This window comes from Condylura cristata, unplaced genomic scaffold (genome assembly GCF_000260355.1).
Source record: "Condylura cristata isolate star-nosed mole 26May11 unplaced genomic scaffold, ConCri1.0 scaffold00028, whole genome shotgun sequence".
Classification (NCBI taxonomy): domain Eukaryota; kingdom Metazoa; phylum Chordata; class Mammalia; order Eulipotyphla; family Talpidae; genus Condylura; species Condylura cristata.
In genome coordinates, this window is record NW_004567129.1 from 16,071,074 (window position 1) to 16,095,757 (window position 24,684).

The window sequence follows — 24,684 nt, forward strand, 5'->3', positions numbered from 1 at the left end:
CACGAGCCGGGGCTGGGTGGCGCCGCAGAGCGGGGCGTAGGGGAAGCCCGATTGGAAGAGGCGGTCAACCGCTGGGTGCTCAAGTTCTACTTCCACGAGGCGCTGCGGGCCTTTCGGGGTAGCCGGTACGGGGACTTCAGGCAGATCCGGGACATCATGCAGGGTGAGGGCCGGGCCGGGGACGGAAGCTGGGTCGCCTGGGAAGGGGATGCAGGGTGCTGGGGTCGGGATCGAGGGTCGCGGAGCAAATGATGTCTTCTTCCCCAGCTTTGCTTGTCAGGCCCTTGGGGAAGGAACATACCGTGTCCCGGCTGCTGCGGGTTATGCAGTGTCTGTCACGCATTGAAGAAGGGGAGAATTTAGGTATGGCTATTTTTGTGTTCTTCTTTGAGCTTACTTATTTAGGGTTATGTAGTTTGCAAACTTAGATCCGGATCTGAAAAGTGCGGTACTATGTTTTAATCACAGCGGTCTTCTAGGATAAATGCTTTCTCTGGTTCTAGTGTTTTTCTCCACTTAAGATTTTCTTGGCTGTTTTGCTGGTTGTGTTTTCACCCCCCTCTCCCACCTGTTTCTTGCTCGTCCCAACTTCAGTGCTTTATAAAGTGAGTTAAGATGGACATTGTTTTCCCATTGTAGAGTGATTTTTCAGAGTTTAGGCACATTTTTTCCCCTGAATTGAACTTGACAGGTGTTTAGCAAAACTGTCTTTAGTTTCTGACTATCTGAGGGGGATGTGTGTATCCTGAAATTTGAGATTCAAATGCATGTGCTAGAGAAATGTTTCTTTAACCTGCCTTTAAAATGTTAGAAGATAAGTAACTTCATTAATGAGTCGGAACTTTTAGCATACTTATAAACCTGTAGCTAGTCCACCATTTAAATACAAATCTTACTGCCATATTTGCGTGTTTGATAAAATACATGCATATTTGAACATAGATTTTCCACTCCTTAGAAAACAGCCTAAAGTGAAAACTCTGCTCTTTGTCCTAGACTGTTCCTTTGATATGGAGGCTGAGCTCACACCACTGGAATCAGCTATCAATGTGCTGGAGATGATTAAAACCGAATTTACATTGACAGAGGCAGTGGTCGAATCCAGTAGAAAACTGGTCAAGGAGGCTGTAAGGCTCTATTTTTCTTTCTTTCTTTCTTTCTTTTTTTTTATTATCACTAAAAGCAAAGGTCTTTCACGATGCAGTGCTTAACTTTTCTGTGTGATGTGGTGGAAAAATGGATGGAGTCCCACATTATCTCTTCAGGCTACCTCTTCCCAGTTCAAAGTTCGAATCCTTAATGGAAGGTACCAGCTATTGTGATTTTGGTTAGAGGGCCACAGTTGCAGGAATGAGGTGGCACTAAAGACTAATGTTTTGGGAGTTATTCACCGTTCAGGTTCACTGTGAAAGTGCTAGATGTAACTGGCCTAGGGTTTGGTCACCCTTGTTTATAATAAACTAAGAGTAACTGGGGCCTTGGGGTACAGAGTTGTGCCATGCAATTATCTACAGAAAGAGAAGCTTAGGGAACATTCCTTTGAACAGCACAGTGGTGCTGGGAGTTTAAGTCAGTGAGAAAAACAGTAATGATAGCAGGCTGACATCGGCAGTGTTCTTGACAAGAAAAAAATTAGTGAAGTGTCTAGGAATTTGTGTCATGGTTCAGATAGCTTCAAGTAGCAGAACTTTATTTAAAACAAGCGGCTATGGAAATCAGTTCAGGAAAACTTTCTTTTCCAATAACTTAAGTTGGGGGTATGGAAGCAGATGCTCAGGTGAGGGATGAAGAAAAACAGCTTAGCATTGCCTTGGTGGAAAGAAAGGAAAACTGGTAAGAAAAGGGTTCTTTCTAAAGGAATGGGATCACAAACTGGGCTGAAAGGGTGGGAGGTAAAACCTTGCTTATTAGCAAGAGAGACTTTCTGGCCTTACCTATATGCTTGGTGCTCAGGTACCATTAAAAAACAACTAGTATGTGGGGTACAGATTTATTTATTCAGTTACGGACCATGGATCGACACTTGCTTTTGGCCTTGCAAAGAATGCCTAGATATTACTCAGTTTAAGGATAAATAATTCCAAGAAAATACTTTTAGTATAATTTCAAAAAAATTTGTTTTAGTATAAGTAAGAAATACCTGAAAAGACATATTAGCAAGGCATTATTGTTACTGTTGTTTAACCAACTATCCCAAGGACTCACTGCTAGCTCTTATCTGAAGACTTCAGTTCCTCACCCCTCCATATGGTAAGTACGTTGGTAACTTGCTTCCCCTTAGACAAGTGATCCAAGAAAGCAAAAGTCCAGACAGAAGGAGAGAAATAGGTCTTTTATAACCAATCTAGAAAATGTGCTCATCACTTTCTGCCATATTCTGTTGGTTACTCAGATGACACCAACTTTGGATTAAGTGTGTAAAATGGGACTGCACAGGAAGTTGAGAGATTTGAGGGCTATTTTTCAGGCTAGCTAAAGTTATCTTGATATCCTAGTTATTAAATGATACTGTACCACTTGTCTCTTCAATTTTCTTTTAAAATTTTCTCACGTAGAGTCATAGAACCTGTTAATGGTCAGTCTTGGGAAATATGTGATACCTAGGCTCACTGAGACTTTTTGATACTGTTAAACTTCATAAAGTATCACAAAAACTTGTTTAAACGAATTTTACTTTTTAAAGTATACCAGTAAATTATTGATTAAATCAGAATTTCTCATGTATGGCTTGGAAGTCTCTAGAGGTTTCCAGAGTCTTTTAGGGGTCCAAATTATTTTCATTACGTTGCCAGAACATTAGTGCAAAAGCAATAATGGGTAAAATTGCTCATGCCCGTGGTAAGCTGTACTAGTTGTCATTACAGTCGTCACTGCCTGTGCTTGCAGGGAAAAAAGGCCAGTTTCAATTAAGAATACCTTTGATGAATAGTGAAAAAATATTTCATTAAGTCTAGAATGTTGAGCAAACATCTTTTCAGTATTGTTGTGATACAATAGAAATTTTGCCGAAGTATCTCTGCTTAGGCAGTGGTTGTCCTCTGGAAAAGCACTTGTGTGATTTAGCTGAATGCTGTTTAAACTGCTTTTTTAATGGAATACCATTTTTACTTGACAGAACTTACTGGTTATTCAGCTGTTGGTATTTTGAAGTAATTTCCTTGAGAAGCAACAAAGTGAAACTGTCACTTCATGGAAAACAGTGGACAGTATTTGTTGGTAGTGAGAGAATTCAAGTTTTCAAGTAAAATTTAGAATTTTGGAAAACTTGTATTCATATGGTTGGTAGCTTCCCAGTATTTTATTAGACTTTTTTGATGAGATTGGTGTGGTGATATTAACTATGATTTAAACAATATTTTTAAGGAATATGTCAACATTTGGGAAAGCTATATTAACTTACTGATCCAATATTTTCCATAAGATCAATGCATGAGATTATAAAATTATGGATGAAAGATCCATTTCAAGTGCAGGATATACTAGTAGCCTTTAAGGTAACAGATTATGAAAAGTTTAGTTGTCAAAATTTGGTGTAGAATCAAAGAATGGCCACAATTTTCTGAGAGGGCTATTAAAATATTCCTCCCTTTTCCAACTCGTATCTGTGCGAGGCTGGATTTTTTAATCTACTTCAAAACAACATCAGCACAAAATGAATGCAGAGCAGATACTAGAATCCACCTTTCTTCTATTAAGCCAGATATTAAGGAGATTTGCAAAAATGTAATATAGTGCCACCTCCCTCATTAAACTTTTGTCTTAAAATATATAATAATTTTTCATAAAGATGTTACTGTGTTAATCTGTAATGAGTTTATTGTTACTTTTTAATGAATTAATAAATATTTTTAAATTTTCTCAGTTTTATATTTCTAATACAACAGATATAACTCACATAAACAAAAGCTCTTTGGGGTTCCCTTAACATTTGAGAAGTATAAAGGAATTTTGAGCACTGCTTCTTAAAGTTATGACTGATATTGAGACTTTGTTGGTTTTCTCTTCATAAATTAAAAAAAAAACCAGCTTGCTTTGGAGAACAGAGAAGAATGTGGGGCATGTTCTTGCAGACACTGTTATCTGTTGCTTTTTGCTGTGCAGCATTTTTCTCTTCTGTAGCAGCACCTTGATTTTCTTTTGGGGCTTAGCCATTTGCAGGGCTGGTACATTAGACATACCATCTTAGAACTTTATTTCTTCAAACAAAAAGCTTTGTCATGGCTTTGAGCATTCTGTCTGCTCAGAACAGGCTGAATTCTTCCAGAGCTGGCTCTGTTAGCCTGTCTTTACTTCATGAGTTTGGTTTTTTCTCCCTTTGTGCTTTATCCCAACACAAACCTCTTACCTATATGGAAGGTCTGTGCTTGGAACTTCTTTTTTTATTTAAATGAGCAAGACTATTGCCATTGCTTACAGACTAAGAGCTTTAACAGATGCTTAAAAGAAATTATACTTATTTCTGAAAAGTGCCAAGTGATTTGTTTGGGGGGGGAGGGACTTCACAAGAAACTAATACACAGTTTTAAAACATAAGCTCATTGCACATGATTATAATTTCAAAGTATTCACCTTTCCTTTCTTGTTTCACAAATTAAATATACTAGGACTATTTCAGGAAAGCCAGAGTAAGCATACTCTTTCTCTTAGTGAAAGTATCAGTCCTGGACCAACTGCATGGAACTTCTAAGTGGTAATAAGCAGATGGGTGCAAAGCCAAAATTTGAAGGCCCACCAAGCTAGTAATGTATTCATTCAACATTTTTTTCCCCTTTCTGATATCACCTAGCCTGGACTTAAAGGTTCCTGAAACCTAGAAATGTCCTCCAGGTGTGAAAAAAAAAAGCCCCAAGAAAAGTTCCATCTGGTCTGAGGAAAAGGAAAGAGCGCTTAAGGTTGGAGAGGGCAGGAGAAACCCCAGTTCTTTCCCCCTGCCCCCTTCTCCCTTCTCTTCTGTACTGCATTACCCTTCAGGAAAACTTCAGGCTCTCATCCAAGGGCACCTATAGTGACAGAAATGGAAGCCTCTCCCCTGACACTGAAATGAAGTTTCCATCAATAAATTATGTTTGTTGATAACAGTGATTCTTCAAGAGAGGTTTCAGACTCTGATGGAGTCTATAGCTTTGATTTTATATGCACTTCTTTTAAATTTTGCTTTTATCAAGATTATTTTATCATGGGGGAGATAAGTGTTTGGGTGGGCAGGCAGTATTATACTGCTGGGCAAGAAAGCAGCACCTATCCTTTCTAGCAGCGGAGCTATAACACCTTTGCCCTCCACCCCCGCCCCACCCCGGACTTAGGGTAAAATTCCATTACTTTTTTTTTTAACTGTCTATTCTGTCCCTTAGCCCTGGATGCAGATGTAGTTAGTGTGTGATAGAGTAGGGAAACTGAGGTCCCCTTTTACTAGTCTAAAGGAAAACAAAAACAAACATGATCATATAAGTTGATCCAGAAAAAGCATTAGACAGCTTTCAATTTCCAATATTAATTTATGATAAAAATAGCAAACCTGAGGAAATTTTCTCAAACTGATAAAAGGCACCAACAGAAAACCAACAGCCATTGTCCTACTTAATTGTAAAGATGGAGTGCTTTGTTCCCAAGATACAAAACAAAGCATCTTACCATCTCCATTCTTTAACATATTGGCCTAGCAAATGCAGTAGGTCAAAAAAAAAAGAAAGAACAAGAATGGGAAAAAAAAAGCAACAGACTGGAGAGAAAGGAATTAAATTGTACCTATTTGCATATGCTATATCTATAGAAAATCCCATGGAATGGCAGATAGGGCAAATCTCCAAGCACTACAAAGAATTTGTACACAAATCAATAAAAAGAAAACAATCCAATTTAAAAAATGGGCAGAAGAACTAAGTAGATATTTTTCTAAAGAAGATATATGGATGGTCGACAGGCACATGCAAAAATGCTCATATCTTGTCATTAGGGAAATGCAGATCAAAACCACAATGAGGTGCCACCGCATACTTTTGAGAATGGCTTGTATCAAAAAGACCAAACGGCAAGAGTGTGGAGAAAAGGGAAACTTTTTGCTCAGAGTGTAGACAGGGCCGGCCCCCTATAAAGACAGCATGGAGATCTCTCAAAATTTAAAAATTATATCCACCTTGAGACCCAGCAATCTCACTCGTAGGTGTCTAGCCCAAAGACTCAAAAACACTAATGTGAATGGATACATGTATTTCTGTGTTCACTGCCAACACTATTTACAAGAGCAAAGTGATGGACAACAACCTAAGTACCCAACTACAGATGAGTTAGATTAAGATGATATATGCATACACAATGAAATATTTAGTGATTCAAAAAAAAAAAAAAAAAAAGATGCACTCTTGCCATTTTGGAGAAAATGAATGAATGGAACCGAAGGATGCTAAGAGAAATAAGTCATAAGGAGAAAGACAGAAAAAAAAAAAGATGATTTCACTCATTTGGAATACAGAAAAACGAACAGAAAAACTAACCTAAACAAATTCTAGAAATCTGATTGTAAAACTGAATTCAGGTAAGGCAGGGAGAGCAGCATGGAATATTGTTAAGGATTATCAGTGCTTTAGTGGAAATGGTGTTATAACATACATCTGGAGAGGCATAAATCTATACTCCCAAATTATATACAATGTTGTAAACAACTATTAATTAAAATATATAGAGAAAGAAATACAGCTATAAATATATATATATATATATCCATGGACTACATAGAAAAGCTATTAAGAAGCAAGATTGTAGGATACAAAGCCCCCAAGCAAAAAATTATTTCCTTATATTAGCAGTGAACAATTTAAAATTACTGGAACTGTGTCATTTACAATTGCTCCTTGGATATAAGTCTAGCAATGTATGTACAGAATCCATGGAAAAATACAAAATGCTGATCAAAGAAGGGCCTAACAATTGCAAAGCCCATGCTCGTGGACTGGAAAATATAGTTAAGATGTCAATTTTCTCCAATTGATCTATAGATTTAATATAATTCCAGTCACTGGATCAGAATTTTCTGTAGATAACGTCAGATTCTAAAATACATTTGGAAAGGCAAAGGAACTAAAATAACTGGAACAATTTTGTAAAGGAACAAAATTGGAGAACTCACTACTCAATTAAGAATTATTATAAAGCTATGGTGCTCATGACTGTAGGCATACTTCTGTAGAACAGAAGAAGAGTCCAGAAATAGACCTAAACAAAGATGACTAGTTGATTTTTGACAAAAATGTGAATGCAATTCAGTGGAGAAAAGGTATATAATGGGGAAAGAATAGTCTTCAACAAATGAAACCACAACAGTTGGATAGCCATCCACAGAAATTAAAACCTCATACAAAAATTAATTCAAAATGGGTCACACAATCTAAATGTAAATTATAAAGCAGTTGGAATTTAGAGGAAAAAAAATCTTAAACTTAGGCAAAAACTTCTTACGGGGCTCCCTGGTGAAGGAAGGGTTAAGTCTCAGCACTGTCACCATTCTGGTTCAATCCCCAGCCAGGGAGCTGACCCACATACAACACAGCAGAACCTCTGCTGTCTCACCCATTGCTCCCCTCAGCAGTGTATTTCAGTCAATCTGCCTGTTATGCTTCCCACTCTGACACTAGGAATTCCCCTCTACTTCTGGTCTACACCCCATTTAAAAATAGTTCTTAGATATGACACTAAAAACATGATTTATGAGGAAAAACTGATAAAATGGACTTCATACAAATATGTTTGAAAACACTTCAGACAATGAAAAGATAAGGTATAGACTAAGAAAGAACGTATTTGCAAAAAAAAGAACATACCACAAAATGATAAGGGACTTAGATCCAAAATATGTAATGAATGAGCTGTCAAAACAGCCCTATTTTTAGCACATGTATTTATATTGTGGAGCACTGGAGTGTAGAGGGGGTGAGAAGACCCACCAGAGACTGAGTGGAGAGCAGGATAGGTTTATCTACTGAAATACATTGCTGAGGGGAGCAGCATGCAAGACAGGAGAGGTCTGATGAGCCATAGGTAGGTTAGCTCCCTCGCCAGGGATTGAAGTCAGGCCAGAGCAGTGATAGTACTAAGAAGTAATCCCTATGCCACCAGGGAGGGGCAGCCCTATTTTTAAAGTGGGTAAATGACTACCAAAAACATACACATATGGCAAATGAGCACATGAAAAAATCTTGACATCATTTAGTCAGTAGGTAAATACAAACTAAAGTTGCAATGAATATTAAGACATTTTACATGTGTCAGTATCTAAAAATACACTAATGTACTAATGAGGATATGGAGGAACTGGAAGTCTCACATTCATATGTGGCCAACAGGTATGCCACTTAAGAATTAACAGTTTAGCTATTTTTTAATAGAAGGTTAAACATGCATTTTCTATTGACCCAGAAATCCTACTGCTATTTGCCACAGAGAAATGAAAACTTGTGTTCACACCAAAAAGTACATGAAAGTTTTAGCATCTCTGTTTGTAAATAAAAACTGCAAGCACCCCAAATTCCTTCAATGCGTATATGAGTAAACGTCCATCCATATGGTGGAATACTGCTCAGTATAAGGAAATACAGATATGCTGCAATATCCACGAATTGGAGAAGCTTAGTGAAAACCAGTGTGAAGGCTACATCCTTTAAAAAATAAGTATGGCATTCCCTATGACATGGGAAATGAACGAGTGAAGAGTGGTTCACCAGGGTTTAGGAATGGGGAGAGGGTGTTGAGAAGGGCAACACAGAGGATTTTTGGATGCATGGTATTCTATCCTCGTTACAGATAGTATGTGCATTCAAACTGAAGATTACATTCCACAAAGATCAATTTTACTAACCTTTAAGTTTTAGTTTTTAATTTAAAAATTAAAATTTTAGTAAAGCTTAAAAATACAGGACTTAATGACATAAAAAGGTAGACTTTTGTATTAAATAGTCAGTATAGTTTTCCTGCTGGAAATGTGAAAGTGAAGATGGCAGTCTGATTAAAGTGAGATGGACTTTGTACCTTCCCAAGAATTAACAGTAGTGCTTGGTATAAGGAACATTTGACCTGGTCCCTTTACCTGTGTAGCTGTGCTCAGCATGGGGAATACAGGATCACTGAGGTTAGTACTTGAATTCTGTGCTGTTCCTCCTTTTCTTGTTTTAAAGATTTATTTGGGCCCTCCTTAGTGGCACAGCATGTTAAAATGCAGCACTACAAAGCTACCCCAGCCACTTCAGCACAAGTTCAATCCCCAGCCTAGCCACCAGGGAGGTGACCCACATGGCGCAGCAGACCTCTCTTCTCCTGCCACTGTTCCCCTCAGCAGTGTTCCCCTCCTCAGTCTGCCTATTCTGTGCTCCACTCTGTCGCTGGTGAATCCTCTCACCACCCTGCACCTCTGGCCTGTACCCCAGTTTATGCATAAATAAATCCTTTTTAAAAATATTTATGCATATAAGAGCTGGGGTACAGGCCAGAAATGTGGGAGGTGAGAGGATTCATGAGAGATAGAGTGGGGAACAAAACAGGCGGATTGATTGGAATACGCTGCTGAGGGGAGCAGTGGGCAGGGCAAGAGGTCTGCTGTGCCATGTGGGCCAGCTCCCTGGCCCAGGATCAAACTCATGCTACAGTGGCTGTAGATGGCTTCATAGTGCTCAGTGCTTTAACCCACTGTGCCATCAGGGAGGGCTCTCTTTTGATGTCTTTTTAAATTCTTCCCTGTGAAGACTGAAAATGTGTATGGCCTAGTTTTCTCTCCATTTGTGTTTCTTACACCTTTCTTTGAAGTTATCCTAAAATTCAAGTTACAAAGTTATCCTACTTGATAATTCAAGAGCTCCCAGTTTCCCCCTGGCTTTTATGATTGCTAAAAATTGTACACATTTTCAGAATATCCTTTAAATTTTTTAAATTTTAAATCACTGTTCCTGCTGCATCTGTTCTCTTGGAATTTCTTTACTGAAAATTTTCTTTTTCTCTATGGCCGGTGAGAACTTCTCATTCTACCTGGGACTTTGTCCTCTTTCTGCCTGTAGACAAGCTGGGTTTATTCATCTTAACAATTTCCTGCACACTGGTTTGAATTGCCAGCTGGGTGTATGGTAGTGAGAGGCTATGTTGGTTCTCCTGCAGAGCTCTCCTTAGGCCTTTCCTGAAAGGAACAGCAGAACTCTGGTCGTCTCTCTCCCTCCTCCACTATAGTCAGGATGTTCACATTCAAAAATAATACAACCAGTTGTCCTGGGGACCGGGAATCTGGAATAACTCCTGCCCATTCTACCTTTCCTTGTAAGGGCTGTACTTCAGGGGATCAAATTTTGCTACATAGGTCATTTTTTCCTATTAACCTAATGTAGTATTGAAAATCTAGAGAGCTAATGGCTGTTTACTTGAACAATCATTGTTAGCTTCTAAATAAAGGAATTGGACAGAATATAAAAAGGTTCTTGGGTGTGTAAGATTCAGTTTTACTTTCTAGTAGAGTTAATTTTGATATTGATATTCTGATTACACCTGCTATTATTAACAACAGTTTAACAAAAGGTTTTCCCCCCTTTTGTAGGCTGTCATTATTTGTATCAAAAACAAAGAATTTGAAAAGGCTTCAAAAATATTGAAAAAACATATGTCCAAGGACCCTACAACTCAGGTAAATTTGATAAATTTGATGGATTTTTGATTTAGTCCATCTCATTGTGTTTTGTGGGGAAATACAGAAAAGGTTGTCAGGAATGTTACGTAAATACTCACCTTTAATAGTCAGCACCTTTGCATGTTGTTTTTTATATGCAGGATACTTACTGTTAGATGCCATGTCAGTCTGGTTTGTGACATAATATTTATTTAAATGATTATCACCAGGTTTTAAACTAACAATTTATAACATTTCTAACTTTATTTACATAAATGTTGACCTTTATAAACTTGAGAATCTATCTTAGTGGGAACTTAATGCCTTTATTTTCTGGTGTTAAAAGCTCAGTTGGTACCCTGCTCTAATTTTCTTTAATATATTTAAATTTGGCTCTTGAAAAGTAATGCATACATGTGCATAGTACAAAATTCAGAGCATACAACAAAAGAATTTAATGGAAATCATCTTATCATTGACTCATCCATCTTGTTCCTCTTCTCAGAGGCAACCAGTATTTTTGTTTATATTTTCAGAAGGATCTATGCACGCAAGTGTGGATGTGTATATATATATATAGACGCACACATACATTTATTTTTCTTATCTTCCTATACATATAGGTGAGCATATTTTTACACACTGATATGAACATTTTGCAAACAGCTTTTTCCACAGTATATCATGCTATATTAGCACATAAGAAACTTTTTCAGAAATGTTTAAAAATCTTCACATGAATGTAAAAAGGTACTTTATATTCTGAGTTCTTCATGTATTTTTTTAATAGTTGATAGTAACCCACTGTGGCCGATCCATAAAGCATTGATCTGTTCTTTGTGGTGGGCTTCCATTCCCCAGTGTTGTGGTTTCCATTGAGAGCGTTGTGAACGTTTTGATACTGTCTCAGTTCATCATGAATTTTTGCCAGAGTTCTCCTTTTTCATTTTGTAATTATTGCCCCTTTGTATAGAAGCTGCGAAATGATCTCCTGAACATTATCCGTGAAAAGAACTTGGCACATCCTGTTATCCAGAACTTTTCCTATGAGACCTTCCAGCAGAAGATGCTGCGCTTCCTGGAGAGTCACCTGGATGATGCAGAACCCTACCTCCTCACGGTGGGCCTTGGCTGCCTCCTATAACCATGATGTGCCACTGAGGGATGTGCAGGCAATTAGAAGAGGACAACTCTTTTTAGAAGTGAAAAGAGTAAATGTGTGGAAAAGACTTTGGGTTATATGCACTATCCTTAATTAATGCCTTAAATGTGGAGAAACAGAGATCCTAATAGAGGCAAATAAGAATATACCTGGTCTCCCTCACCTCTCGTTTTTAGCTCCTCTATGTATCTGTTGCAGTTGAAGTAGAAGAACATTCACAATGATGGGGGTCCCCAAAAGTGGTAAAATCTGGGTTAAGTTTGTGAGGAAGAGTGGTTTGATTGATGTGGCTTGATGGGGTTTACAGGAAGATGGCATAACAAGCTATGGTGTAACTAGAAGTATAAGGCAAATGAAGCCAAAAGAAGGCATTCTTTAATTGAGCAAAAAGATAAGCATCAAGAATGTAAACAGTGAGGCTTAGGTCAGCATGTGAAAGAATGAGAATCTATTATGTCCCAGATGATCTGTGATAAAGGAAAACTGAGATAGTACAATTTTATAAAACCAAGATTTTTGAATGTTGAAAGTATCCTACCTTGTCTGCTAGGCCCTTCTAACATAGTGTCAATTATCATAGCAGTCATTTGGCAAATTCCAAACTACTTTTATTAATTACAATTTTATTTTTGCATACAAGAACTGCAGATGGCCAGAGGTGCAGATAGGGGTGGAGTGTAAGAGGATTCAGAGACAGAGTGAAGAGCAGAACAGGCGGACTGACTGACATACACTGCTGAGGGGAGCAGTGGGCAAAGCAGGAGAGGTTGCTGTGCCATCTGGCTTAAATTGAACTCATGCTGCAGTGGCTGCCAATAGCTTCATAGTGCTGACTTAATCCCCTCCACCACCAGGGAGGACCCCAAACTACTTTTAAAGCAGATAGTTTGGGCCCTCCCTGGTGGCACAAGGGTTAAAAGCACAGCACCATGAAGCTGTCTTCAGCTACTGTGGCATGAGTTCGATCCTGAGCCAGAGAGGTGATTCACATGACGTAGCAGACCTCTCCTGTCCTGCCCCCCTCATCAGTGTATTTCAGTCATTCCTCCTGTTCTGTACTCCACTCTGTCTCTGGTAAATTTTCTCAACCTCCCCCTCCCCCAGCCTATATACCAGTTTTTTGTTTTTAAATAAATCTTTAAAAAAATAAGAGATAGTTTAGAATATTCAGGGAATGTCAAGACAACATGAGCCTGGCCTAGGATTATTTTCTTTGTATTTGTATTCCAAGTAACTAGAAAATAACCTGCCACTGTTTCTGTGTAAAGATAGAGGAGCTCTCAGCTCTTAAGCTCTTGTTACAGATACACATAGCTGAAATAAAATGGTGGACTGACTGGAAATGTCAGAGGGAGACATGAAAAGTTGAAGTTAGAGCAGTATTGGCTACTCAGGGTTTTATATGATATAAACAAGGGCTTTCAGAGTTGTTAATAAGACAAAATATTGTGGAAATAGAGTCATACAAAATTCTGTACACAAACTGAAAGATATATATAGCTATCCTAACTTTGAAAAAAAGTTTGACTTTCTGCATGATGTAAAAGTTACACCTGGGGCTTAGAAAACTAGATTAATGATGAAATTGAAAAGACAAATGAGATGTGGAGTGACATCATGTAATTTACTTGTTGTTCAGAAGTTAAGTAAAGAATTTGCAGTATCAAAGTGGTTTGCACCACTCAAATTGAGATCTCCTTTAGACTGGTAACTGAGCTATTTTTTGAGGAAGGAAAGGAGAAATCTGAGATAAATCTTGTTAGCTTTCTCCCGCTTTATGTTCCCCCTCCCTTTATATTTCTAGATTGGATTTGTGAGTGAACATGTTTGCATATTGAGAATGTTCATGGTGAGAGCAGGGGATAAGTGAGATTCTCTAGCTTCCTCTCTTCCTGATGACTGACTTCCTTTCCCAGATGGCCAAGAAAGCTTTGAAATCTGAATCTGCTGCCTCAGCTACAGCAAAGGAAGAGAAACAGCCAGCACCAGAGCCTGTGGAAAAGCCAACCCGAGAACCTGTAAGGTGAGAGGGATACCCTCTCATGATCACGGTTGTGAAACACTGGGGTGGCCTGCTCGGAGCAGTCTCCTAGAGGAGGATCAATTAGTTTCTCTTGATGGTATGACCTACTAAGGTGTCATGGGCTACTCACACAAGACACTGTGGAAGTTACAAAAGACTCCCTGGGAAAATGAGCATATTGGAGATGGGATTTGGATCCCTGACAGAAATTTCTCAAAAGTTCTTTCCTTCTGATACTCTTTGCCTCACCTATATCTACTTAGTACTTTCTTGTGGATACATCTCTTACTGCATTCAAGAAACAGTATTCAGACTTGTGAATCAAGACCATCACAAGTTGCTTTTGGGGGCTGGTAGGAAATGTAAAGGAGCAAACTGGGTCTAGGATAATCCAGTGGAGAGCCTGGGCCTGTGAGCCAGGGAGGGCCATGTTTCAGTGACTACTGCCACAAGGATACCCAAAAGTCAGTTTTGGCATGAGACATCCACACTTTCTCCTCTCAGATTTCACAATTTTTATATGTTGTTAGTCCAATTTAAGAAAACAAACCTGTATCAGGACACAACTGCCAGCTGGGATTGGCCTACAGGCTGCTAGTTTGCCCTTTCTTACCACTTGTTTCAAGCATGCTAGCTATTCCAAATGATAGATCGAATATTTTGAAAGGGCATTTTCTTACTGTTGAAACACTGGACCTCCTCACTAACAGTTCTTAGGATCCCATTCATAAGTGTATTGTAGGAAAAAAGGCAGGATATAGGCAGTCTTTAATTTCTTTCACATGAGTGTTAGCTGGGACAACTGGAAAAAGGTCTGGAAGAAGGTTCTCAGGGTGAGATTGCCAGGCTGTCAGCTGTTTCTTCAAATGGACTGGGTACTGTTGAGCATTATGCATGTCCTTACAAAATGCAAAACATTCCTTTAGACCAGATGGACAGTGAGATAGCATGCAACCTACAGAGGTCTCTAGAGGCAGAATCACTGGCCTTGTTCCTTTATGTTTCTCTTACTTGGTGGTTAAACTCCATAACTTATATGCCATATTTAAAGCTCCTGCTTATATTCATTGGATGCTTTTCATAAAGGCTGTGTCAAGCAGTTTCTAAAAGAAGATTTCTCAACATCAGGAGTCCTCTCCAATTTGAAGCTCCACACTTTGAAAAGGTGTGGTTGTATCAGCAGTGGTAACATGAGTCCATGTTTGCTTTATTTGCAGGCAGTTAAGGAATACTCCAACCACCATTGGAATTATGACTCTGAAAGCAGCTTTCAAGACTCTGTCCAGTGCACAGGATTCTGAGGCAGCCTTCTCAAAACTGGACCAGAAAGACCTAGTACTGCCTAATCAAGTATCCCCACCATCACCAGCCCTCAAAAACAAGAGACCGAGAAAAGATGAAAATGAAAATTCAGCCTCTGCTGAGGGTGAGGGTGGCTCTGAACTGCAACCCAAGAACAAGCGCATGACAATAAGCAGATTGGTTTTGGAGGAGGACAGCCAGAGTACTGAACCGAACACAGGCCTCGACTCCTCCCAGGATGACGGTCCAGCATCACCATCCAAGCCCACTGTTCCAAACCAACCCCTCCTTGGGGAGAAGAATCCCAAGTATGAAGACATCCTTTGTAGCAGTTTGGGGGCTGGTTGGTGGGCCTGGTATTGCTTCCATGAATGGAGTAACTTTCAGCTAAGTTATTCAGCACCAAAGCTTGCTCAGACTGCTAGAATGTGACTCGGGAGTGGGAAATGATGGCCAATTCTGAAGTCCCACACCTGGGCCTCCAGGGCATGAATGAGGGTGGGAGGCTTAAAGAGCCTCTTCCTCATCACTGCTTTCATTATTAGCAGACTTTTGAGTGCCTTATCTACTAAATATTAGTCTTGTTTGTTAAAAGGAATTTGTTTGAATTGAGTCACCTTAAACTTTGATCCTTGAAGAGACCTGACTATTTAGTTTTGCACCTTCTATGAGCATTTGAGACTTGGCAAATACAGTATTTACTGATCGCCCACATTCTGCTAGGTTCTGTGGGGAAGTGGTTAGAAAGCCCTCATTTTGCCCCCCATCACCACCCCAACTCGGGTTTTGCATTTTGCTACCCTTTGTGCCATGTAGTAGGTCCTTCCCCCAGACAAGCTGGTCTGCTCCCTCTCTGAAGCACCCTGTTTATTTCCACTACTGTCCTCTCGCTTCCTCTCATCGCCCACGGTTGACTGTCATCCCTCCATCATTGCTTGTCAGAATTCCATCCATCCTTCAAAGGGAAGAGAACCTGATGCTGACTGTTTCTGTGGGCCCAGCATGTTCGCCTATTATTCTGTTGACTCTGCAGTCCTCCCTCTGTGATACCGTATCCCCATTTCATAGATGAGGAAAGCTGAGAGAAGTCATTAACTTGCCTGAAGTGACACAGCTAAAAAGTGGCAAAGTTGTGCTTTCGGATTTTTACTCCATGTCAGTCTTGACACAAAAATCGTGGCCTGTACACCATATACACCAGGCTGCATCTTAAACTTTTGCCTCCTCCATCTCTTCTGGTCACCTGCTGTTAAGTCATCACCTCACTGGTTTCCCAAGGCCACTGCCATCTACCACTGTTCTGTTGTAGTCGTTGGCCCCTACTCTGGCATGTATGCACTAGGTGCCCTGAGCTGCTGTGGCATCTGATAGGTGATCTGTACTCGGGTACGAATTCGTACTGTGTGCACCACCACCGTGTTTGAAAGTAAGTTTGGCAGATGGACCTAGCTAATGGGCAAGCAGATGCAGCTCCACATACTTTCATTCCCATTTGATAGATGATCTCATTTGCTCCTCACAGCAGGCCTGTGGAGTGTAGGTCTACTCCCACGAACAGACAAGGAACTCGAGAGTATGCTTATAGTATTTTATAAAGGGGTGTGTGTGAAGATTTTAGACATTCATACCCTGACATGAAAGTATGATGGGTACACTAAAACAGAGATTGGCAAACTATGGCCCCTAGGCCAAATCTGCCTGCCGCCTGTGTTGTAAATAAAAGTTTTACGGAACACAGACATACCCATCATTTACATACTGTCTGGCTGCTTCTGATGCTATTTAGAGAGTAAGACCTATAAAGCAGAAGGTTATTCTCTGTCCCTTGAAGAAAAATGGGATACAGCTCAGCTGTAAGGGGGAGTACATGTGAGGTATCCTGACAGCTCTAGGGAAGAAGAGAGATGAACCTGCTTGGCAGAGTTAGGGGTGGGGTGCATCTTTCAGAGAAGCAAAGTCAGGCTGGTCTTGAAGGAGTAGGATGTCATCAAACACAATGGGGGTGGGGGTTCTGGGAAACAGAAACCTTTTGTATAAAGGCATGAGAAAGATTGGCATGTATCAAAAAACATCCTGTAGTCTGTATAGGACTGAGTTAGAGGATAAGGGGAGAAAAATGTGGATGGGTTCTCAAATTGGGTTCATGTCAGTTTTAAAAAATACACATTCTTGGGCTTCTGACTACCAAATTAGAAGGGCCACAGGAATGCTCTATAAACTGCTTTTCTAGTTATGCCCCAGATAATTCTAATACAGCCAATCTGAAGGCCTAATAAGACACCCCTTAGGAATTGTGAATTGACACTGAGGGAAAGGAGGGATGAGAGAGGATGGAGACTGTTGCTAGGTGAGCAGTTAGGGCCTAGGGGAAGCTGAGCAATGGAATCAGGAGAGAATGGCAAGATTAGAGTATATCACCTGGAAGGCAGAGCCACAACTACTAGATTTTTCTATCATCCATGATATTTGGCACAGAAGTGCTTACCAGATGTTTATTAGCCTGCAATTTAACAACCCATATTCCAAACTTCTATAAAAGGTCAGCAAATGGTTAATGTTTTAGGTGTTGAGGGTCATTAATGTTTCTATCAGGTAACTTTGGTTAGGTTTTTTTTTTTTTTGGTGTTGTTCTTTAACACTTAAAAGCCATTCTTAACGAGGACTGTACAAAGACCAGCACTGTAGACTATAGCTTGCTTACAACTCAAGACCCTTCATTGCTCATCAAGTTCTAACTTCAACGAGGAATGTGGATCAGGAAGTAAGCTGCCTTGTCTGGGTGGCAGAGCCACCTGACAATTAAGATGAAGACCCAGATCTCAGTCCCTTCCTCAACACAAGAAAGTAGGAAGAGCCAAAACAGCTGTACATGCAGGAAGTGCTGAGTCTGCCTAAGTTGTCCACAAGAAGAAAGAACAGTTTCTCAAAATGAAGGACTGGAGGACCCACAGGTTAATGTTTGTCCCAGCACTGGGATAAGTAGACAGAGTCAAGTATTTCCCTTTAGGAACATTCTATGTCTTTTTCCCAAGCAGAGGGAACATACATAAAGAGGCAGCAAAGAACAGATTTATAGAAGGGAGGAGGAGCAAAGATGCATAGCTCTTTATGTGGCACAAAGAGGCACTGTCACAAGAAACTGGATGCCAGTTGGATGATCTCAATTTCCCACATGAACACGTTTAGGCTTCCTTGTTTAGGTAGTGAGAAGACATCACAAATAGAAGAGGGATGATAATTTTAGAACTGTTCAGGTAAATTGGGAAAGGGAAGGGTCTAAGGGCAGAGGCGTTGGTTAAGAGGCTAGATAACACTGGTGAAAGGTACCACTGGTTTGGATTGGAGGACAGAACAGTCCAGAGTAAGAAACAGAACACTACTATGAAGGAGGAGATTGCAGCTTCTGCATTAGAGTCAACATCAAACCAAAAAGAAAACAGGTTTTGAGGGGTGTGGTAATGTGCTGAATGTGAAGGGTGACCCTGCATTTGAGAGATGCTGACATAGACCTGCTCCAAGCTAGGTCAGGAAAAAGGAAAGTGGGTTTGAGAGCTGTGTGTAGGTGAACCTCAAATGGTGTCGCAGTAGCACAGGGGGGAAGTTTAGGGCCGAAAGCAAGTTAGGAACAGAGTATGGGATAACCTAGGATGAATTGTTTTACACCTTGTCCTCTCACTGATCTCCCCTCAGAGTACCCAAAGGCAAGTGGAACAGCTCTAATGGGGTTGAAGAAAAAGAGTCTTGGGTGGAAGAGGACGAACTGTTTCCAGTTCAGGGTAAGCTAGGAGATTCTCCTTGCTCTTTCTTTGAGACTTGCTGAACAGCTGATGCATGCTATTGTCACATTAATATTCCAGAAAGTGCTTGTCTCCAATTAGAAAACGTTTAAGTTCCTCACTTTGATTCATAAGAAGTCAGCTTTATGTCCTTTCCCATTAAGCAATGAAGACTGTCAAAGCAACACTTCAAAGAAAATTCCTGATTTTGTTTTAATAAGCTCTGTATTTAACTACAGCTGATGTTCTTCTTAAAGTCTTTTAATTAGAAAAGGTAAAAATAGTTATTCCTCGCATTTGTACAAAACCTCTTAACAGTTCTTTTACATTTTTCCCCTAAGATGAGATGCTTCATTTTTCCATAGTTAATACTGAACCACATATTTTGCATCCTAATGGAAATATCTTAGTGTTAAACCCTAATTTGGGTGATTCTAAAGACCTTTGAAACACAGCAACAGGAATCCTTTGTGAAGTCCAAAAACTTTAAGGTTTATTTATTTATGCATACAGAACTGGGGTACAGGCCAGAGGAGCCAGAAAGGATTCACCAGAGACAAAGTGGGAAGCAGAACAGACAGATGTACTGAAATACACTGCTGAGGGGAGCAGTGGGTGGGTCAGGAGAGGTCTGCCACACCATGTGGCTCACCTCCCTGGTCAGGGATCAAACTTGGGGAGCTTCATAGTGCTGTGCTTTAAACCACTGTGCTACCAAGGAAGGCCCACCAAAGGCTTTGTCCTCAAAAAAAATCATCATTATTGAGAAAAACATAGTTGCCAAGATCATATAAAAAATGGGAAATAGGCCCTCCCTGGTGGCGCAGCGGGTTAAAGCACTGCACTAAGAAGCTAAAGCCACTTCCACATGAGTTCGATCCCCGCCTGCCCGGGAGGTGACCACATGGCGTGGCAGACCTCTCCTGACCTGTCCGCTGCTCCCCTCAGCAGTGTACGTCGTCGATCTGCCTGTTCTGCTCCCTACTCTGTTCTCTGGTGAACCCTCTCACCCTCCGCATCTCTGGCCTGTACCCCAGTTCTGTATGAATAAATAAATCTTTAAAAAAAAAAAAAAAGGGGAGGGAAATAAAACCAGTAAAAGTTGTATTACTTTGAACAGAATATGTTATAGGAAATACTCATGTCCAGAGCAGCCCAGACTTGTCATACTGTAATCTGCTTCCACTGCATTATGAAATTATAAATGAAAAATAACCTCCTTAGAAATATCCATCTCCCTGAGTCACCTTTCTCCACTGTTTAGGAAGCATTGCCGGAATAGTGGCACCTGCTAAGGCAGACTTCTATCAAGTTTCATGTTTATTATGCAACTTTGCCTTTTGTTAGATTGTTCATTGGTTCTCATAGGCTTGAAATGACTTATCTTTTTTAATAGTAGAGTCTCCTGTAGCCTTTAAAATCTTGGGGCATTTTTTTTTTTTGGTTTTATTTATGCATACAAGAACTAGGATGTATGGCAGAGATGCGAATGGTGACAGGATTCACCAGAGTGGGGAGCAGAACAGGCAGGTCTAGGAAAATATACTGCTAAGGGGAGCAGCAGGAGACAGGCGAGGTCTGCTGTGCAATGTAGGTCAGCTCTGGGATCAAATTCATGCTTCAGTGGTTGGTGATATAACTTAATAGTGCTAAGTCTTTAACCTCTTGGGGCATGTTTTCTGAAGCCAGGTATTTCCTATAGTGGAAGGACAGAAACTGCCTGCATCTCCCATGATGTGGCAGAGTACAAAAGCAGTATCACCCTGTTCTTTTAAGGAACTGAACCATGAAAAACACATACACATATGTATGTACATCTATATGCACATATATAAAGATGTTATGTGTACATACATATGTTTATATGTACCTATATATATCCTTCGATCTAGCCATACATTCTTATTTGTATGGGCTTCAAATACCAGCCTTATAGTAATTTCAGGAATGACCTTTTGGGGGCGCCTTCCTGGTGGCACAAGGGGTTAAGTCTCAGCACTATGAAGCTATCTGCAGCCACTGTAGCATGAGTTTGATCCCCAGCCAGGGTGCTAACCAACATGGTGCAAAAGACCTCTCTGTCTTGCCTGCTGCTCGCCTCAGCAGTATATTTTAGTCAGTCTACCAGTCCTGCTCTCCACTCTGTCTCTGGTGAATCCTCTCACTTTCAACACCTGTGAACTACAAGTTTTGTACACAAACCTAAATAAAAAAAAAAAAGAGCCCCAAACTCATCCTTAACCAATATTTATTGAATGCCTATATGTATGCACTGTACAGAGATTCTCATAGGTTGAAATGACTGGTATCTTGCAATAAACTATCCTTTAGTGATATCCTTTCTTTTTTTCAAAGTTTGTGAAATTTTATTTAAGTTTATCCCTTTAGGGACAGTCTATGTCTTTTTCTTATGATTTGTGCAGAGAAAGGTGAGCGCTGAAATGAGTCTACTTTTAATGTTTTCCAGCAGCACCAGCAGATGAAGACAGTGCAACCAGTATAACAAAAAAGCAGGTAATTTAAAATTCCCTTTTATAGTTGTGTGGGGAGAACAAAGGTAAGATAAGTCCCTACATCTCAAAAGCAGAGACTATCCATGCAACCTGGATATAAAATGTTGTGCATTTTCAGATAATCCAAACTAAAGTTAGTAGTTACTCCCTGAAAGAAAAGGACAGAAACAAGACATATTTTTACTAACCCTGAACAATGCACATTTGAAGTTTTGAATGATTATTAGCTGAGATGAAATGGCAGGCCATTGAAAATTATCAGATGTGTCCAGTTATTATTTCTGTCATATTTTAAAAATACAATCCTCTAGGTTCACACCAATTTTGTAGGATTCTTTAGTTTCTTCTTCATTGTATAAAAATGTAAATGCAGAGATAGGTTGTGATAAACCTTTCGTTTTTTTGTTTGTTTTTGCAGAAATGGACTATAGAAGAAAGTGAGTGGGTCAAAGCTGGAGTACAGAAATACGGGGAAGGAAACTGGGCTGCCATTTCTAAAAATTACCCATTTGTTAACCGAACAGCTGTGATGATTAAGGATCGCTGGCGGACCATGAAAAGACTTGGCATGAACTGAAACAGGCTTTCAATTCCACTGAATTCATAGGAGTGTAGTTCCTAATAATATCCCTTGGTAGTCTGTTTCAGAAGCTGGGCTGGCTGAGAATTTTGGGCATCTTCCTCCAACACTGAGGGGGGGGGCGGAGGTCCCAGTTTCATGTTACTGCTCTTGGAGCTGAGAAACAAAGCCAAGTTCACCCCATATCTTTGGCAGAGATGACAGGCACATAGCTTGTACAGTGCCAGAATATCATTAGTATTTCCCTTCTTTAGTGGTTTGCTTGAACTTAAATTCCTGGTAATTAGTAGAACCTCTCCTAGGAAATGGTGGAGTCTCTTAGGAGCCACTTTTTGACTTCACAACCTGTTAAAACCAGCAAAAAGAGCATTATTTGGAGTGAACATAATCCAGGTAAAGCTTTGGCCTTCTGATGCAAATGCGAAGGAACTTTGTAATGAGCCCTGGGTGATGAGACCAGTCCTGGTAAAATCAGAGTCCTTTGTTAAAACTGCTTAGCCTGTTGTGACATCAGTACTGAGACTTGACTGTCTTAGCATTTGCTTGTATTATTTGCTGGGCTGCACAGACAGGTTTAACCTCCATTTCTCATGTGGTTGAACCAATGTGTTTTTTGGTAAAATGGTGATTATAGATAAAACTTAGCCTCTTCCTATGCTCCCCTGCCAATTTCCTACCTATGCCGAACTTTTAAAGCCTAAAAGAAAATCCCAATTGAATATAAATGTCTAATTCCATTCTTTGTGAAATGGTAGCTCCCGCTTGATTCCCTAGTTGTGCTGTGTTAGTGTCTTGCACTGAAATTCAACATTCCCTTCTCCTTTTTCCTTTTGTACTGTGTTGTGCTTGCTGTTTCTTGGGCATCCTTAAAGACTTTTTAGCAAAAAAAAAAAAAAAAAAAAAGAAAAAAAAATTCAGTAAAGTGTTTTCTGTAATCTTTTTTTAAAACGAGAACTAATTATTGTCCATAACTTGTAGCATTCTTCATTAAAGTACTGCTTCTCTCAAACATAAGTAGCATTTTAATTGTAGCATATCATGTATGAACAGGTGGAGGTAACATAATGTTGAAGAGGCTTTTATGAGCCACGTTGACTATGTTCAGAATTTGAGGTCATCCAAAGGCAACACTGAAGAAACTTTGGAAGCAGTGTAGAAAAGTTGTGGAAGATCCCTCTTGATTTGTCTACCTCTTCACATCCCATACTTCTGGAGAAAGAAAAATTATCCCTTGAAAGGCAAGGTGTAAAATAGTAGAATTCTAAAATGCACCCTGTAGCTCTAAATTGGAAATTTTGTACAGCTTTACGGCTATAACTATGTTTGGGTTTGCTGGGGTTTTTTTTGTTGTTGTTAAGTAGAAATGAAACTTCAGTGAGGTGAGAACTTGATCCTCTTGATCCAGCCACCTTCTGGTTGCAGCTAGTTGTGGTATTCCAAGCTATTCTCTCCTTAATAGAAGGGCAACACTGTGTTGCATATAGAGAAGCACACTATCCTAACCACTGTTTCTCAGATTTAAAAACAGAGTTCATATAATTTTTGTGTTCTTGTAGTGTCACTGAAATGTATACAAATGTAATACTGTGACTACAGCTTTTGTAGAACTGTTGAAGCACACTGTAACTGATGTTTTGCTGAATCTAAGTCACTGATCATGATTGGCCAACCTGGTGGCACTCAGGTTGAGTGTGCTGCTGTGTACTAAAAAACAGTCCCCAGCTTGCAACCTTCTCTGAAGCAAGAGAGCAATTGTGTTTCCAGAGTGCTGTGATGTTTTCTGGCCTTTACTAGAAATGATCACAATTATGAAAGTGTGTTCTCTCTCAGCTTGTGGCAAAGTGTTAGCTACTTGAAATTAACAATACAGTGAATTCTGAGGTAGGAGGTACTAATATAAGTTTTGATATGGATGAAATAAAACCATTTATACATTGTCAGAACTCCATGACTCATAGAAACATTGGCGCGGCAGGTTAAGAATGTGAGGCCCTCAGCCCCACCTCTGCCAGTTGTGCTTGCTAGACAGTGGATCCAGTTCCTGGGATGTTTGAAAGTGTCTTCTCCTTATCTGTAACACTGTGGGCAATGGTACTTCACTAGCAGGGCTGTTGTGGAATAAGATGCAGGTAAGTAAATCCCTTAACTCAGTGCTGGCCATGAAGTGAGTGGGTGTTCAATGAACCTTCCTCTGGATGCTGAAGAAGTCAGGGATACAAGAAAATAAAGAAATTTGAGCAATTCAGTAGTCTTTAGATGGGTTTTGGATCACTCTAGATGAATTAACAGGTGCTAGGTAGCAGAACAAGGAGGACTATAAGTGGAGAGGTCTGACCATTGTCTTGTTTACTCATCCATTAAAATTTTGCACACATTTCCAAGTTGTGATTTTGCCCTCAAAGTTGTAGCACTGGGCAGAAGTCTGTTGAAATCACATGTTGTCCTATGTGTGACATAAGAACAATAGGTGTCTTCTAGCAATTAAACATGAGAAAGTGAGAAAAATCCTTCCAGCTAACTTTTCAAGTATATTCAGACAGTTGTTTGTTAATACATCTACCCAATGTTATTCTCAAGAAACAGAACTGAAAAATAAGCCCAAAGAATTTAAATACCTCTTCTGAGTACATTCTATCTGGTATCTATGAGCCAAGTATGAGTATTATGCTAGTTCTATTCTGGAATATCTATGCAT

The 24,684-nt window shown here is 39.8% G+C and overlaps 1 protein-coding gene across 1 annotated transcript in view; it reads left to right on the plus strand.

Annotated features, from left to right (window-relative positions):
* The window catches only part of TERF2 (telomeric repeat binding factor 2), a 24,377-nt gene extending 1,493 nt beyond the window's left edge, over positions 1 to 22,884 (plus strand). The window contains exons 3-12 of the mRNA XM_012730471.1: positions 7 to 163; positions 268 to 363; positions 997 to 1,127; positions 10,565 to 10,651; positions 11,607 to 11,753; positions 13,712 to 13,818; positions 15,036 to 15,428; positions 18,811 to 18,896; positions 21,364 to 21,410; positions 21,828 to 22,884. Coding sequence (XP_012585925.1) covers positions 7 to 163; positions 268 to 363; positions 997 to 1,127; positions 10,565 to 10,651; positions 11,607 to 11,753; positions 13,712 to 13,818; positions 15,036 to 15,428; positions 18,811 to 18,896; positions 21,364 to 21,410; positions 21,828 to 21,986 — 1,410 coding nt within the window. The 3' untranslated portion in view covers positions 21,987 to 22,884. The remainder of the gene's footprint in view (positions 1 to 6; positions 164 to 267; positions 364 to 996; positions 1,128 to 10,564; positions 10,652 to 11,606; positions 11,754 to 13,711; positions 13,819 to 15,035; positions 15,429 to 18,810; positions 18,897 to 21,363; positions 21,411 to 21,827) is intronic.
* Positions 22,885 to 24,684: the final 1,800 nt, after the last annotated feature.